This window comes from Oryzias latipes, chromosome 18, assembly GCF_002234675.1.
Source record: "Oryzias latipes chromosome 18, ASM223467v1".
In the NCBI taxonomy this organism is placed as follows: domain Eukaryota; kingdom Metazoa; phylum Chordata; class Actinopteri; order Beloniformes; family Adrianichthyidae; genus Oryzias; species Oryzias latipes.
Genome location: NC_019876.2, coordinates 22,056,857 through 22,074,685, shown reverse-complemented (window position 1 = coordinate 22,074,685; position 17,829 = coordinate 22,056,857). Strand labels below are relative to the sequence as shown.

At 42.0% G+C, this 17,829-nt stretch overlaps 1 protein-coding gene across 3 annotated transcripts; it reads right to left on the bottom strand.

The window, feature by feature from the left end:
* Positions 1–2,822: 2,822 nt before the first annotated feature.
* Positions 2,823–17,395, bottom strand: LOC101169268 (complement C1q-like protein 3). Of its 3 annotated transcripts, none has more exons than XM_023966002.1 (5): positions 17,211–17,395; positions 16,975–17,103; positions 3,990–5,044; positions 3,753–3,881; positions 2,823–3,245 (listed from the first exon to the last, which is right to left on the bottom strand). In XM_023966002.1, exons 3-5 carry the CDS (start codon positions 4,135–4,137, stop codon positions 2,965–2,967), a joined length of 558 nt encoding a protein of 185 aa, XP_023821770.1. In that variant the 5' UTR covers positions 4,138–5,044; positions 16,975–17,103; positions 17,211–17,395; the 3' UTR covers positions 2,823–2,964. The 3 variants fall into 3 exon arrangements, with proteins under 3 accessions (XP_023821770.1, XP_023821771.1, XP_004080007.2); XM_023966003.1 differs by having other exon boundaries at positions 3,990–5,041; positions 17,211–17,368; XM_004079959.4 differs by lacking the exons at positions 2,823–3,245; positions 3,753–3,881; positions 3,990–5,044 and adding an exon at positions 15,633–16,064.
* Between the last annotated feature and the right edge of the window lie 434 nt (positions 17,396–17,829).

The following is a 17,829-nucleotide window of genomic DNA, read 5'->3' as shown; positions in this document are numbered from 1 at the left end:
GGCCACCCCACCCCACTAGCCACTATAAGCTGTGGTAGGATCAGTTGTGCATTTCATCCCAAATGCACAGCCAGCAAGCGGGCAAGTCGCTCTGATCACCTAAACAGGCCGACACCTCCTCCCCTCCCAGCTGCCTTTGAGTGCGCAGACATCTAAAGACGAGCCGCTGGACGCAGAATTTGTATAAGACGTGGGGTTCACTTCCGCGTTCGAACCCCCAGAGCCTCCGGGCCGGTTTGACAAAAGAACCAGTATCAGTTACTATAGGTGAACTTTCTTTAGTACTGTTTTCTTAAGTCCAAAACGGCGACTGACCGCGTGTGTATGCGCTCCACACACTGACACGCGCTCTCCCCCTCTCTTCCTGCATCGCGAGAGCACCAGTTTCTGCACGCACGCACACACACATGCGCGCGCACGCACTCACACGCGCACACAATCACACATCCCAAAACACTACATTTCTTTTCATGCCTGTTAAATATTTTCAGTGGTGTCTTTTAACAATCTCTTTACTGTACTTTAGGTCACCTGATCTGTATTTTGCGCAAATACTTGGTGCAAATACGCCGACATGATCAGCGGTGGTGGATGTGCCATTACTTTTTATTAATATGTAAAAAAGAATGACAGGGCCTCTCATTTTTATGGCACTATTTAAGCACTGGTTGTTGTGTTACCACAACATTTTGATGGGTTTTTGTCCTGTTTCCACATATAGTTACCTATAGTCATAGTTGATGCTTGTGTAAGTCAATTTTCAGAGAATGAAGAGAAATTCAACATATATTCTTATTTTAAGAAGAAAAGTACAGCAGAAGGAGCAAAAGAGATGATAGGGGAGCAACAGAGGTGTAGTGAGGAGGAGGAAGATGAGACAGAGCAGCATGATCCACAGCCAGTATGAATGACAGAAGAGAATGAGGAAGACAAAGATGAGACGGTGTAGGTACCGGATGTTCTCGGGTTGCCGGATGTTCTCGGGGTCCTTCAGGGTCCTTCAAATGAGTTATATCACTAGAGGAGACATCACGTGGTTCCTCATGGGAGGAGAGCACCGCCATCTTGGTGAGGTCAAGTTTTGAAGACCAAAACACTTTTATAACATTTAATAAAGAGCTCTGTTTTTGCTTTCAATCACTTCATTATATGAAAAAGAAGAATGGCTTGAAATTGCTTAGTTTTGTTCAGAAATACAAACTTCACGAGTACCCCTAACTTAACTAGTATTAGACTACTTAGATTTTTTCTGTTCCTTTATTTTATTTTACTTGTGTTTTTATTTATTTGTGTGTTATGTTCATTGTTTCTTTTTTCCCCTCTATTCTTTATTTTCTATGTCAATATTTTATATTTGGCAATGGTGACTGATCTTCGAGGCAATATTGATTACATCGTTATTGTTCGTTGTTAACGTTAATGTCATTGTTAATGTATGATACCGCAATTGTCAATAAAGTTTTTTAAAAAACTTAGCGACGTTAACTCATTGGTCGTGGCAACTTACAGCCAATCAAATAGTGTGACGTCATCATTGGTCGAAGGACCCCGAAGGACCCCGAGAACATCCGGCAACCCGAGAACATCCGGTACCCACAACGGCATCTGATGAGGGACAGTCAGCATCATTGCTCAGAGAAACAAGGCAGAACTCAGCAAAAAGTCCTCCACCTGTTCTTGGACCAACTGGTGAAGTAAGAATTAATGCAGTGTTTTTCAACCAGTGTGCCGCAGCGCACCAGTGTGCCGTGGGAAATTACCGTCATTAACTGGTCTAAAACATTTTCCATCTCCAGGATATCAGCTCTGTGTTCATCCAAACAGCCCCTGATAGAACACTTTGAAATTAGGAATATGAAAGATCGTAAATACTTTTTTCTTTGTGTTTATTTGATTCTATTAAAAACATTTTGATAAGAATGGCGGTACCCCGATTTAGCTGCAGTTTTAACTGTTTTCTGAAAGGTCCCGCCCCTTTTACTGTCTCCACCAATCATTCTAGGAGGCTTAATCACATGTCATCAGTCTGACCAATCAGAAGTGGTTAAAGTCTTCACTTCTTTGTTCTGATTCTGCTCATAAAGCCGCTCAGTTCCAAGAAAAGTACCAGATAAAGCTCATCTTTAGTGGTGTAGCTTTCCACAGAATCCGGTATCAGACCGTGAAAAGTGAACAAAACAATGAAGCTCAGAGACGCTAGTCTTTTTGCGTTTGGCGGCTGTTTACATCTCCCATGATGCATTGGGTTAAAGTGACAGCGTCTCAGCGCACAATGAGTCTATCCTCTTAACGTCTTATAACAACAACGAACACACATCAAACACTTTTTGAATCTTTTCACTTAACTTTTATTAGATCAGCTTTTTCTGCCACAATTATCACAAAAATGCATGTGAGATTGCAGAGGGACTGTAGATCAATACAGACTATGAGTTTCTCCTTTCTTTCTAAATTTTTTTTACATTTTTTTTTGCTGGTTTGCCGCGGGATTTTTGTCAAGGTTAAAGTGTGCTGTGGCTCAAAAATGGTTGAAAAACACTGGCCTAATGATATCTACTAGAATTTATAGTAGTATCAACTATAAGTTAATGTTCTAGAAAAAAATCAGTAGGCATTTAACTTTCTGTTGGTTTTCTAAAGGTTGTTTTACTAAGTTTAGTAGAATGAATTTAAAAAATTTAGCTCATGGTTTTTGTGTGCCACCCCAAGATTCAATGTGGCCCCCTACCGGCCACCCCCATGAAAAATTTCTGGAGGCGCCACTGCTTATTTTAGTACCTTAAATCTGAGGACCATTACTGTACAAAATACAAATCCACACATTTACAGGGACAGATTTTATTTTTGAAAAACTGTTCACATAAGATTACATCAAAGGGGAATCAAGTTTTCGCCATCATTTTGTGTAATAAAAAGTAATTTAAAATATAAATGTTTGGGTTAAAAAAAAAAGTGAACAGCTTCTCAGGACTTGCTGAGCAGAACTCCACTAAAGGTGGTGAAGAATCCTTCCCCCCAAATAGCTGAGTTTGCCACAAGGGTCACATACACTTGATTCCCCTGCTCCAACTCCAGGAACACGGCGTTGCCTGCGTTATCTGCAGTATCAGCATCTGACGGGTGGTCGTGGATGCCAGCAACAATAGTACCATCCTTCTTGAGATGTAGATTAATGCGGTCCGTTCCTCCACCGTGAGCAAAGTAGGTGAAGTAATACAGGCCTTTGACAGGCGCAGTGAAGATCCCTGGGGAAAAAATACTGTCTGAATTTGGAAGCACTCATGGAAACTTCACATTCAAACAACCATTTGAGGCTTGCAGAGATTTCATTCCAGATATTTGACCAGGTTTTAAGTTTGTTATATTATAATAATATATCTTGTTCAGTAAAAATGTCAAGCTGCCTGCACAGCTCATTTGTCTTTCTCTTTTTAGTGGTTTTTTTCATAAGGTTAGTCTTCTTTTCCTCTTTTTCAGGAAACAAATCAAAGCATGTTTTTTTTTTATCAAAGATGTTTTTGCACAATTCATTTATGACTGTAGCATCAATAAAACATTGTAACATGAGGTCTGAAGTGGGAAAGTTTGTGTCTGCCATCAACAACTAAGTTTATTTTGGCAATATAATAATTGTATGCTCAAGAATATTGAAAAAAGGGAGTGGGATGTTTTTGCTTTAGATAAGTTTCTTTTACAAATAAAAGACAAAAAACTATTTAACCAAACCAGCATTGATTCAATGGTGGACCTACCTGTGGGTGGATTATAAGCATTCCCAACATTGGTTATCACTGCATTGTAGGTCAGGGTTGTGTCACCCTGGAAATTTCCATAGGCTCCACCTTTAGATGTTCGGGCAGAAAAAGCTACTTTGGGTACATCTAAAAAGAAAAAGAAAAACATAAAATGCATCTTGATTAAATGTATTTTTACTTATTCTAAAACACAGAAAATCTTTTATAAAATCTTCACTGTTGTCAGAACGTCACCTCTGGCTTCCAAAGCTTCTTTCAACGCATTGATCTCCTTCAAGACGATACATGGATCAAAAGGGCATGGCTCATAAGGTCCAGCAGCAGCGTAGTGGGCCACAGTGAGGCCACTGATGAAGGTCAGCAACAGCGCGGCTGAAGTCATGTCGGCTCCTGATGTGCCACACGAGCTCCCTGCCTTTATTCTGAAGTATCTGTAAATGGTTACTGTGGGGTGGGGGGTTCCTGAGGTTCGCCAGCCCAATCATTGGGCTTCCTTCCTGCAAACACAAGCTGTAAATTCAATATTGACATTACGTGCATTTTATGCAATTAAACGTACATAACTCCATAAAAGCATAGATAGACGAATAAAACAGTCATTTTAGGAATTTTACTTCCCTACATTAATAAATCAATTATGACACCTTGACTCCACTGCACCTCTGTCAAAGATTGGAATTAATGCTTTTTTTATTCTATTTGTTACAACAATCTGCATTTCTCCATCTGTTTCTATGACCTTTATTGAGAGATTTAATTTAATGCATTCAAGCTGAAAATAGTATACCCGTACTATTACCAAATAGGATTTCATGTTTGTCTTTCACTCCTATAAAGTGCAGGTTTGCAGTTCAGGGACATCAGTTATGTCATCATGTTAATGTTTAGTGAAAGTTTTTGTTGTTTTCTGAAGAAAGTTGTTTACCTCGTTGTTCCAAATAAATGTGCCAAAATGCCAAAAATCTGCCCGTGTTTTTTTACACCCTTATAAATATTTGCTTACAAAGTTATTCAGATTATGAAGCGCAGGGGCAATTTTAAGAGGAATTTTCTGATTATTTTTGATCATTTAATTGTCAAAATTAAGTGAGAGCCGGTTTAGCTCGTGGCGGTTTGCGGCGCCGTCCGTCCGTGAAACCAGGGTTCGACTCCGGGTTGCTCCCTGTTCCCTTCTCTACTTCTGTGCCGGTCCCAAGCCCGGTTGCTTTGAGAGGGTTGGGTCAGGAATGGCATCCGGCGTAAAACATTGCCAAGTTTACCATGCGACTCGTTCGCTGTGGCGACACCTGCTGGGAAAAGCCGAAAGAGAAACAATAATTGTCAAAATTAAGTCAGATTGAATAACAGCTAGAGAACATCACATATCAATGAGAATATAGCAGGTTGCCCTGGCTTATGTTTCATGTGAATTAACTCTTCAACACCACTGTAACTTTGTATTTTCAAAAGTCGTGTTTTTTTTCATAGTATGGTTAGGGGTGCAACTTATACTCAAAAGTGACTTAAATGTGATTTTTTTTTAAAAACATAAATAGGCTCAAAGGTCTGTTCTTTTTATTTTTAAAACTAACAACCACTAGAGGGTACTGGGGCTGTGTGTATCAGTATTTGCTACTGACAGAATAAGCGCTGTCCAAAACAAACATGGAGGAGAATCTACTCGCTCTTTCCCTAAACTTTAGAATGTCTTCTTCTCTGCATTGATACATTAATGTTTTTATTTTTTCTTCCTCCTACTGATGCGTGACACCAAGTTATCTAACTGGGTAACAGAGATACAGAAGTCCCGCTGAAAGCGCTGTCATTCAGACGCAGCCTCTGCAAAACATGGTGGATCTCACCGTACTGGAAGAGTCTCAGAATGATGTCATGAACGCAGACATAGAGACGAGATCAGCGATGCTTTTGTAGAACGTTTCAAAATAGATAAACCTGATCTCTCAACATTATCTGTGTCTTCCATGCATTGTAAATCAGAGATACAGTAAATGCTTCCATGAAGCAACAAGTCTAAGAATGTGATGGTAGCTGCTCCCACACATGACGAGAGCGTCTAGTTTATGAACACATTTGGAACAAGTAACAGCAAATCTGATGCCCATCAAGAATGTGGAGGTTGACATGAGTTTCACTTGTGCTTCGGGTTCAGTGTGAAAGCAGCATGGCACAAAGTGCGATTTATGTAGAATTTTTCAAATTATTAATTATGCTTCTTTTGGCTGCTTTTAATTGTACTCCAGTGTGACTTTCATTGGATTCTGAAGAACAGACAAGAAGCTTTGCACTGAAATGCAACACTTTACAGTAGTCAATGTTAACACACAATGTAAATCAGCTGATTCTGACGGAGAATAGCAGTTTTGCAGAGTTATAAAACATTTTACGTTAGTTATCTGTTAAGTGTTGCATATCAGTGCAAAGCCAATATAGAAAAGATGCTTTCCTCCAGATCAGAATCAACTGATTCACGGTGATCAAGTGAACAGTTGAAGAGTTATGGTATGTCAAAGATGGTCAAAGATTGGACAGTGAAGGTACCAATGCTATTCAAATTATATTTAGGCCTCTACTACTATTTATAGTTGGTTTATTGTGCAATTTGAAGGTGTCTCCCCGTTTAAACTGAAGATGAAGAGAAAACGCAATTTCAATTTCTATGTATGTGTCAACATTGTAGATCTTGACAAATAAAGTTACTTGACTTGACTTGACTTGACAAATCCCCCAGATGACCTGTTACTTCCAAACCGTATGTCATAAGCAAAACACTGGACGACTCCAATGAACGACTCCGTCTGGACTCTGGTGATCAGAAGTGTCACTACATGTGTTCTGCTATGTACTAAAACACCTGCTGTTCTACTCTCTGCCATAAAGTCATCCGTTTTACCTGAATCTTTTGTGCCTATAAAATCTCTTTTATTTTTGTCTACATTTGTAGACTTCAAATCTCTCTGTGCCTGACATTCAAAAAAGGATGCAGATTAGCAATTGCAATTTCATAATGAAGCTTCTCCATGACCAGTATACATTTGACAGTCTGTGCAAACAAAAGGTTTTTATATTCCAGAGAAAAGCAAATATATCTGCCAAGTTGAGTTGCAACGTTTGAGTTTTTATTGGGATTTGACTTTGCAAATAGTCTGCTGTAGATAATACAGCTTAGTATTTCTGGAAATTATTACAAAATACTAACTACACTGAAATGAACCTTCTCCTTTTTGTAGAAGTCTAATTTACTGTTTACAGTTACAGAGACAGGTTAACTAGTGTCAAATCTTGAAATGCCAGTAAAGAGAATTTATCACATATCTAACTTAATATCCAAAACTAAACATTTATATGAGTCTGCTTCCAGTAGTGTTTAGTTGGGCTGAGATCAAAGGTCTGAGACAACACGGGATCTCATGGATGAGGAGGCACAACCTTTAGACAATCCCCTGTGAATGCAGACTTGCATGAAACACTCTTCAGGATCAAAATGTGGAGAAGTGTGTTTTTGTGACCTTTCAACTCTCAATTCTTCATAGACATTTGTTTGTTCTTCTACATTGTCTACGATCTGCTACTTGTTCTTTTGTCTGGTCCTGATGTCTAGAGAATGTCAGGATCAGATCTGGACCACAGTGACAATCCATTGGAGAACCAGCTGTGGCTTATCAAAGACCTACGGTCTTGTATCATGTTTCTAATGACGACATATATGAAAAAAAGAAGCTCAAAATTGCTTTTACAAGTGTTTCTTAATTTAAATGGATGTAAATCAGGAGAAGAGGAAAAAATTCTGTTGGAAAAAGCTTGTAGCTGTGACATGTGTAGCAAGATGATGATGCACAGCTGCAGGCAATCCCCTGACTAACCTTGGAGCAGTATAAAAATGGGCACTTGGTGTGAGGTGCCGAAACCCTGCCCATCAGTGGCTAACCCTCTGGGCAATCTGATAAGTGTGGTGAGCCTGCCTCCCTGTGAGCCTGCCTCCCTGTGAGCCTGCCTCCCTGTGAGCCTGCCTCCCTGTGAGCCTGCCTCCCTGTGAGCCTGCCTCCCTGTGAGCCTGCTTTGGATTTCTATATAAGTTGTCTTTTTAGCTGAAAAATAACTCTGGCATCCAAAACTCCCCTCTATGACCAAGTGAGTTTAAGGTGTGGATGATTTTTATTTCCCCCACTGCTCAGGTGATCAGTTTATTTTGTCTGTGCCTCTGCCTGTTTTGACTTTAATTTGTTTCAATTTGTCATCTAAATATAGACACCAAAATGAAAACTGCCAAAATAATTCATTTACTTACAACAGGAGACAAGCATTGTTTTTCAAATTACCGTCCTATTTCTCTATTGCCTCAGCTTTCAAAAATATTGGATAAACTTTTTAATTCAAGATTACTTAATTAAGAGAAAAACAATTTGCTATTCAACTGTCAACATGGCTTCCGACAAGAAAGATCTACATCACTTGCCATAATTGAACTTGTGGAAAAGATTACTATTGAAAAAATAAATTCATCATTGGAATTTTTATAGATCTACAGAAAACCTTCGATACGATTGACCATCATATTTTACTAAATAAATTGGAAAAGTATTAATGATATTTGCTAATCATCACAAATGATAAAAGTCATACTTTTTGCAGATGATACCAACATTTTATGTTCAGGGGAGAACTTAGAGCAGGGGTCACCAACCCTGTGCGCCCGCGGGCACAGGCAAGCCAGCCGCAGATAGAGGCCAGAGCCGCGCCAGCGCTGAGTGACAGTCAGCAAGGAAGGGGCCGGTGCCAGAACTGAGGGGCAGGAGGTCCAGCCCAACCATTCATGCCCTGACATCCCTAAGGACTAGCACCCCCCCCCCCCCCCCCCCGCCCTAACAAATTACGTTTGAGTGCTGGGATCCTTCTTTTAAGGGAAGAACAGATGTTTTGTTTGCTTTTTTCAATTACTGTATTGAAGTGTGGGGACATTGTTTCATTGTATACAATTTGACATTGTATAATCTTTCATTATATTCCAAAAACGAGCCATCAGATTTATTCACAAAGTTAAATATAATGAGCACACCACTCCACTTTTTCTTAATGCATTTAATTTAAAATTACAGGATTTGGTAGATTTTAAAACTGCCCAAATTATGTGTAAAGCATCAATAAATTCTCTGCTAACTAATATGCCCTCGATGTTTCAAAACAGAGATGCTGTTAATTAACATCAATTGAAAGGAACCAACAATTTATTTCAACCTAAAGTAAGGAGAACCCTAAAACTGATGTGTATCTCAGTAAAGGGTGTCACACTCTGGAACAATCTATCTGATGAAATGAAAACTTGGCACAGATCTTCCCAGGGACAGACGACACTTGGCCAAGATGCAGGCGTGAGATGGGAACCCTCACACATATGTTCTGGGGGTGCAAGAGCCTCCAGGCCTTCTGTGGGGGGGGGGTCCGACTCCCTAGGCAAAGCATGGAATTTAAAGATCCTCCCAAACCCACATAGAGCATTATTTGGAGTCACTCCTCAAAACTGCAAGGTCACTGCACTACAGGCTTCAGCACTGGCATTTTCTACGCTTTTGGTCCGGCGTCGCATCCTTCTATCATGGAAAAAAATCAAGACCCCCTTCAAACAAACAATGGGTGGATGACATGTACTCCTGTCTTAAATTGGAAAACCTCCAATATTCTTGAAAGGGTTCAGCACATACTATTTTCAAATCCTAGAAACCTCTCTTGGACCGAAAAAAAGTCTGAATAAGGACGGCAATTTTATAGTTCTGATGATCACTCCTTACTATTGTATGGACAATGGTATATTTTTGTAGAAAACTCAGTGATTTTTTTTTTCTTGCCTGGTTTGTTTTTGAGAGTATTTTTTTAAAATATAAATTTATATATCTTTTTTTTTATGGGTGGGAATTGTGACTGTTGTATTTTGACTTGTGAAAATCTAATAAAAAGAAAAGCGGGTTGAATGACGCCATAAAAGATGAACTGTTGCATTATGACAAACTTGTCTCCCTGGAAGCTCTCATTTCTCTTTCTATCAGAATCGACAACCGCCTTCGAGAGCGCCGCCCTACCCGGAACTACAAGTCCCAGCCGTCCTTTCCGAGAACTACGTCACGCCAGGAAACGCCCTCTTCGAGTTTTTCGACGTATCAGCCCGCGGTTTCATCTGCATCCACTGAAGAGCCAATGCAGTTGGGGAGGACACGTTTAACGCCTAAGGAAAGGCAGGAACGATGGACACGAGGCGAATGTTTCTATTGTGGCAGCAATGCTCATCAGGTGGCTGTCTGTCCTGTGAGACCAAAAGACAGAGCCCTTCAGTGAATATGGGGACACTGAAGGGCGCAGGGTTTCTAAATCACACCCCACCCAAGACTGAATTTATGGTCTCCCTGTCGTCTGGTTCATGGTCCCGTTCGGTGTCTGCTCTCATTGACACGGGGGCTGAGGGAAATTTTCTCAATGAGGGCCTGGCCCTCGAGGTGGGATTAAAACTCATCCCTTTGGACCCTCCTTTGAGGGTTAGTGCTGCTAATGGGCAACCCCTTGCAGTCATCCAACACTAAACGGCTCCTGTTCTCCTATGTGTTTCTGGCAACCATGTCGAAACCCTGCAGTTTTATGTCTTTCAGGCTACTTCCAGTCAAATAATATTGGGACGCCCTTGGCTTTGTCTCCACAACCCACACATTGATTGGCAGTCTAACAACATCATGAGTTGGAGCCCCTATTGTCACGCCACTTGCCTTCGCTCTGCTTACCCTGATCAGCCCAGGTCTTCGCCCTCTCTTGACTCCCCAGATCTGTCTGACGTCCCCTCCATCTACCATGACCTTTTAGCGGTCTTTAGTAAACAGAAGGCTTCAGCTCTTCCTCCCCATAGACCGTATGATTGCCCTATTGAGCTTATCCCAGGTACCACTTTGCCGAAATCCCACCTCTATAGCCTCTCGAAACCGGAGCTCCAGGCCATGGAGTTGTACATCAAAGAATCCCTGGCAGCTGGCATAATCCGACCATCTTCCTCTCCACTGGCTGCAGGTTTTTTCTTTGTTGAAAAGAAGGACAAGACTCTCCGCCCTTGTATTGATTACCGGCAACTCAATAAAATCACTGTCAAAAATAAATACCCTCTACCTTTATTAAACTCAGCATTTGAATACCTCCAGGGTGCTGCGGTATTCAGTAAGTTGGACCTCCGGAATGCTTATCATCTGGTGCGGGTACGGGAAGGGGACGAGTGGAAGACGGCATTTAACACCCCCTTGGGTCATTTTGAGTACCTGGTCATGCCCTTTGGCTTGACTAATGCTCCAGCGGTGTTCCAGGCTCTCGTTAATGACATCTTAAGAGACTTCCTGAACCGATTTGTATTCGTCTACTTGGACGACATTCTCATTTATTCCCCTTCTCTTGAGTCACACTGTCAGCATGTACGCCTAGTCCTTCACAGACTTCTCGAAAACAAACTTTTCGTAAAAGCAGAGAAATGTGAATTTCACGTCCCCAGAGTGTCCTTCCTGGGCTTCATCATCGAGAAGGGGAGTATGAATATGGACCCAACCAAAGTCGCTGCAATAAAAGACTTGCCCCGACCGACTTCCCGCAAAGATCTGCAACGCTTTCTTGGTTTTGCCAACTTTTACCGGCGCTTCGTGCGCAACTATAGCTGCATCGCTAATCCTCTGACCAGTTTGACATCAAGTAAGACCTCATTCCGGTGGAACCAGGAGGCAGAGGATGCCTTTAACCATCTCAAGGACTTGTTTACCACTGCTCCTGTTTTAGCTCACGCTGATCCCACCCGGCAGTTTGTGGTCGAGGTCGACGCTTCCGATACTGGGGTGGGGGCTGTCCTCTCTCAACGGACCGATGATGGAAAACTCCACCCTTGTGCCTTTTTCTCCCGTAAGCTTTCAGCCTCTGAACGGAACTATGATGTGGGAAATCGGGAGCTGTTGGCCATTAAGTTGGCCTTGGAGGAGTGGCGGCACTGGTTGGAGGGGGCTGAACATCCATTTCTGGTGTGGACAGACCACAAAAACTTAGAATATCTCAGTGCTGCTAAGAGACTCAATCCACGTCAGGCTCGTTGGGCCTTGTTTTTCAGTCTATTTAACTTTACCGTTTCTTTCCGTCCTGGATCACGTAATCAGAAGCCTGACGCCCTCCCTCGTTTACATACCTCCAACGACCCTGACTTCCCGGCAGATTCCATTCTTCCTTCCTCATGTGTGGTGGCCAGTCTCACTTGGGAAATCGAAGCGGCCATTCGAGATGCTCTGGTCACTGACCCCGACCCGGGAGGCGGACCGCCCAACCGCCAATACATCCCTGCAGCAGTCCGGCCCCAGGTGTTGACTTGGATTCATGCGTCTCGTTTCTCTTGCCACCCAGGCTTTCACCGCATCCTCTCCCAGATTCAACGACGTTTCTGGTGGCCCACCATGGCTGCGGACACTAGGGCTTTTGTGGCCGCCTGTACAGTTTGTGCCACCAACAAGTCCACGCATCAAGCGCCCGCTGGTCTTCTCCAGCCCCTACCTATTCCCTCTCGGCCATGGTCTCACATCGCTGTCGACTTTGTAACTGGTCTCCCCGCTTCTAAAGGAAACACGGTCATACTCACCATCGTCGACCGCTTTTCCAAAGCAGCACACTTTGTTGCCATGTCTAAACTCCCCACCGCTGCTGAGACGGCCAGTGCTCTCTCTCACCATGTGTTTCGTCTCCACGGCATCCCATCTGACATCGTCTCTGACCGAGGGCCCCAATTCACCTCCCAGGTGTGGAGATGTTTCTGTCAAGCTTTAGGGGCTACAGCTAGTTTATCTTCTGGCTTCCATCCACAAACCAATGGTCAGACAGAACGCACTAACCAGGACTTGGAGTCCGCTCTTCGTTGTGTTTGCTCTCAGAATCCCACGACTTGGTCTGATTTTCTCGTCTGGGTGGAGTATTCACATAATTCTCTGGTTTCTTCCGCCACAGGCCGTTCTCCATTTGAGGCCTCCTTGGGCTATCAGCCTCCCCTCTTCCCATCTGAGGAGCAGGATTTGGCGGTTCCATCTGTTGCAGCCCATATCCGCCGGTGTCGTAAGGTCTGGACTGCTACCAGACGGTCTTTACTCCGTGCTTCTCAACGCACTAAGACTGCTGCAGACCGTTCTCGTACCACAGCCCCAGCCTATTCCATTGGCCAGAAAGTTTGGCTTTCTACTAAGGATTTGCCCCTGCTCACTGAATCAAGGAAGCTGTCGCCCCGTTACGTTGGCCCTTTTGTGATTGACTCGGTTATTAATCCTGCTTCCGTCAAGCTTCGTCTTCCCCGTTCCATGAGAGTCCACCCTGTCTTCCACGTCTCCCGTCTTAAGCCTGTGGCGTCGCCCTCCGGCCGAGCCCCCTCCGCCCGCCCGGCTTGTGGATGACCATCCTGCCTTTTCTGTCCGTCGCCTCCTGGGTGTTCGCCGCCGGGCCCGTGGTTTCTAGTATTTGGTTGACTGGGAGGGCTATGGCCCTGAGGAGCGGTGTTGGGTGCCCCGTTCGTTCATTTTGGATGATGCCTTGGTGCGGGACTTTCGCCGTCTGCACCCTGACCGGTTTCGGCCGCCGGGTGGCGTCCCTTGTGGAGGGGGTACTGTCAGGTGTCGAGGCCGTCCCCGCACACCTGCCGCTGGTTGCCGCACCTGTTCTACATCTGATTAGTCTGCCTTTATAAGTCCTTCTCTTCCTCCGGCCATCGTCGGTTCGTCTGTTCTCCTCTATGGAAAAGACCACTGATCCCCGCTGGTTAAAGCAAAAGCTAAGCAAAGCCAAGTTGAGCAGCTCAAGACTAAGCCAAGCCAAGCCACGCCACGCCACGCCAAGCAGCTCAAGACCCAACCAAGCTGAGCCAAGCAGCCCCGAACCAAGCAAGGTCCAGCCAAGCTAAGCTGCACCACACCAAGTTAAGCCAAGCCAAGCCGAACCAAAGCAAACCAAACCAAGCAGCTCAAACACGAGCCAAGCCCACCACTTTCAGCCTCGCCTTCTGGATCTTCTGCCAGTTTACTCTCTCAAAGACTCAATCCTCTTCTCAATAAATCTGTTTCCTGTCTGCATTTGGGTCCAGCTTATTCAAAACCTGTCAGTAGTCACACGTGTCATTGTTTGGGATACACTCAAAGCAATAATGAGAGGAAAACCTATAACAAAGATGGCAGCCAAAAAAAAAGCTAAAGAAGAAAGTCATAAACAAGGAAAATTCTTTGAAAATTGAACAACAACATAAAGCCACGCAAGATCTTCAGTTGCTCTAAAAAATGAAAGAAATCAGGGATAAATTAGACAAGCAACTAATGGAGGACTTGGAGGAAAAAAAACACCAGATTTTTGAAACAATCCTATGAGGTGAGTGGACGAGCAAATAAATTAACAAAAAAATTAAGAAAACTGCAAGTGGATCGAACATTTCACAAGTTAGTAGACCCAGATACAAGCCAGTACATAAATGACCCCAAGGAGATTGAAAATAAATTCATAAATTATTATAAACAATTGTACAAGCAACCAAACAGTGCAGATATGAACCAAATGAAAGAACTTCTTGAAAAGCTAGACTTGCCAACAATTGGGGAAATACACAATGAAAAATTTACTAGAAATAAAGAAAGCACTGAGGAGACTCAAATCTAACAAAACCCCCAGTAGTGTTGGCTTACCAACGGAATGGTATAAAACACTTAGTGAACATCTTGTACCACTTCTTGAATGATCATTTAATCATACACCTGGACATGGAGCAATACCTCCGTCATGGAAAGAAGCGGTGATAACACTGTAGGTTAAAGAATGCAGTTTTACTTCCTGTGATATGTGAGCCTTAAATAATACATCCTGATCAAACGAAACAATAAAAATCTTGGTTCTGGTTTTGTTGTTAGAATTGACTTAGGGTGTATTCAGACTGGCAAAGTCCATCATTCTGGACACAGTCTGCTTAAGTTGGTCCGGATCGACTGCTGAACCTTGTGTTTGGTCTGTATTCAGACTGCCGTCTACCACACTATTCTGTTTCAAATCAAAGCTTGTCGTGACTAAAGATCTTTTCGGTTGTTGGCCATGAATTATGAGGGCGGCAAAGCAACAAGAGAAAGAATAATGGGAGTCCTGCTCTTTGCAATCCTTGTTAGGATAGTTCACTTATTCAAACATTGTATTTCGCTGACCAATTTTGAACTTCAGGTACAACACTTTCAACTTGCTACTTTGGTACGGCGGACGCATGCTGCAAGGCCATTACTGAGGAAATGCAAAGGTATTCTTACAAGTGTTTATGACATATAGATTAACGGGAAAAGCGTGAGAAGCAATGTATCAACCTAAATGTTGTTTTAATGAACCTGCATTCATTCAACCTCATTTCAATGAGTTGATGTGTCATATTGTTGCTCCACATTTGTCTGCAGCTCAGCTTCCTTCCTCCTCTGTCTACATCCCATAATTCTCGGCTACGGTGGCCTTTTTGGTCCAGTTGTTCTGCTCCGTGCATGGAGCCTATTCAGACTGAGGAAACTCAGAGCAAACCTGAGCTCAGTCCGATTAGAAACAAACAGAAATAACCTTGAAAGATGGGTCCTGGAGCGGTTCCAGTTGGGTGTATTCAGACTGAAAATTTGTTCCATATTATCGAGGGAAACAAACTCTGGTTCTGTTCACTTTAAGCGGACCAAATGTGTCCAGTCTGAATAAACCCTTAGACTCCATGTAATGGGAGATTTGAGGTCAAAGATATGAAACCCATGTGCTTCCAGTCGGCTTTATACTCAAATGATCTTTAGTGTTTCTTATTTTTGTACCTTAAATCTGACGACCATTACTGAACAAAATACAAATCCACACGTTTAAAGGGACAGATTTTATTTTTGAAAAACTGTTCACATAAAATTACAACAAAGGGGAATCAAGTTTTCTCCATCATCTTGTGTAATAAAAAGAAATAAAGTTTTAAAAAGAAACAATTTGGATTAAAAAAAAAGTGAACAGCTGCTTAGGACTTGCTGAGCAGAACTCCACTAAAGGTGGTGGCGAATCCTTCCCCATAAACAGCTGAGTTTGCCACAAGGGTCACATACACTTGATTTCCCTGCTCCAACTCCAGGAACACAGCGTTGCCTGCGTTATCTGCAGTATCAGCGTCTGACGGGTGGTCGTGGATGCCAGCAACAATAGTACCATCCTTCTTGAGATGTAGATTAATGCGGTCCGTTCCTCCACCGTGAGCAAAGTAGGTGAAGTAATACAGGCCTTTGACAGGCGCAGTGAAGATCCCTGGGGGATAATGAGTCAAAATCCTTTTCCTCCATAGTAATGACAATAGAATTATGTCATTTAAGAAGAAAAAAACAAGTTTCACTGAAGGTTTTGGTTCCATGAGATATTATTTCAAAGGTCAATCAATATATGTTGAAATGTTAGACTGGGACTGAATGTCCTTATTTGTAAGCAAACATTTAGATTTATATTCTAAAAATAAGTGCTAGTTTTAGATTTTATGAGGATTTATTAAGTTGGGCCCACTTATACTACGATCATTTTCTCATCTTGACAACGTTTTGCTTTAAAATGAACAATTTCCACTTATTACATTACTTTTCTGTCATTGTAATTAATATTAACTACAATTGGATACATAAAAAACTCACAAATACAAACCATTTGCTTAGAACTAGCACAAAAAATAAAAGACTTGTCAAGCTTTATAAGATTGAATTTTAAGTAATTATATCTAAAGGGTTTTTTAGTTTATTTTTCCATTCTTTTGTTAAACTTCTTGTTTCAAGATTTTGTTATATTATAAGAAGATTTTTCGGTCAGTAAAAATGTCAAGCTGCCTACACTGCTCATTTGTCTTTCCCTTTTTAGTGTTTTTTTCATAAGGTTAGTCTTCTTTTCCTCTTTTTCAGGAAACAAATCATAGCATGGTTGTTTTGAAACAAAGATGTTTTTGCACAATTCAGTTATGACTGTAGCATCAATAAAACATTGTAACATGAGGTCTGAAGTGGAAAAGTTTGTGTCTGCCATCAACAACTAAGTTTATTTTGGCAATACAATAATTGTATGCTCAAGAATATTGAAAAAAGGGAGTGGGATGTTTTTGCTTTAAAGAAGTTTCTTTTACTAATAAAAGACAAAAAACTATTTAACCAAACCAGCATTGATTCAATGGTGGACCTACCTGTGGGTGGATTATAAGCATCCCCAACATTGGTTATCACTGCATTGTAGGTCAGGGTTGTGTCACCCTGGAAATTTCCATAGGCTCCACCCTTAGACGTTCGGGCAGAAAAAGCTACTTTGGGTACATCTAAAAGAAAAAGTAAAACATAAAATGCATTTTGATTAAATATATTTTTACTTATTCTAAAACACAGAAAATCTTTTATAAAATCTTCACTGTTGTCAGAACGTCACCTCTGGCTTCCAAAGCTTCTTTCAACGCATTGATCTCCTTCAAGACGATACATGGATCAAAAGGGCATGGCTCATAAGGTCCAGCAGCAGCGTAGTGGGCCACAGTGAGGCCACTGATGAAGGTCAGCAACAGCGCGGGTGAAGTCATGTCGGATCCTGATGTGCCACACGAGCTCCCTGCCTTTAATCTGAAGTATCTGTAAATGGTTACTGTGGGGTGGGGGGTTCCTGAGGTTCGCCAGCCCAATCATTGGGCTTCCTTCCTGCAAACACAAGCTGTAAATTCAATATTGATATTACGTGCGGACATTTTATGCAATTAAACGGACATAACTCCATAAAAGCATAAATGGACGAATAAAACAGTAATTTTAGGAATTTTACTTCCCTACATTAATAAATCAATTATGACACCTTGACTCCACTGCACCTCTGTCAAAGATCTGAATAAATGCTTTTTTCAAGGTTCTAATTCAACAATCTGCATTTCTCCATCTGTTTCTATGACCTTTATTGAGAGATTTAATTTAATGCATTCAAGCTGAAAATAGTATACCCGTACTATTACCAAATAGGATTTCATGTTTGTCTTTCACTCCTATAAAGTGCAGGTTTGCAG

Coding starts and splice junctions, on each gene's coding strand:
- LOC101169268 (XM_023966002.1), bottom strand. CDS start 4,137: ATGACTTCAGCCGCGCTGTTGCTGACCTTCATCAGTGGCCTCACTGTG. Junction 3,882..3,989: donor AGAAGCTTTGGAAGCCAGAG/GTGACGTTCTGA, acceptor TTTTCTTTTTAG/ATGTACCCAAAGTAGCTTTT. Junction 3,246..3,752: donor TGCTTATAATCCACCCACAG/GTAGGTCCACCA, acceptor TTTTTTCCCCAG/GGATCTTCACTGCGCCTGTC.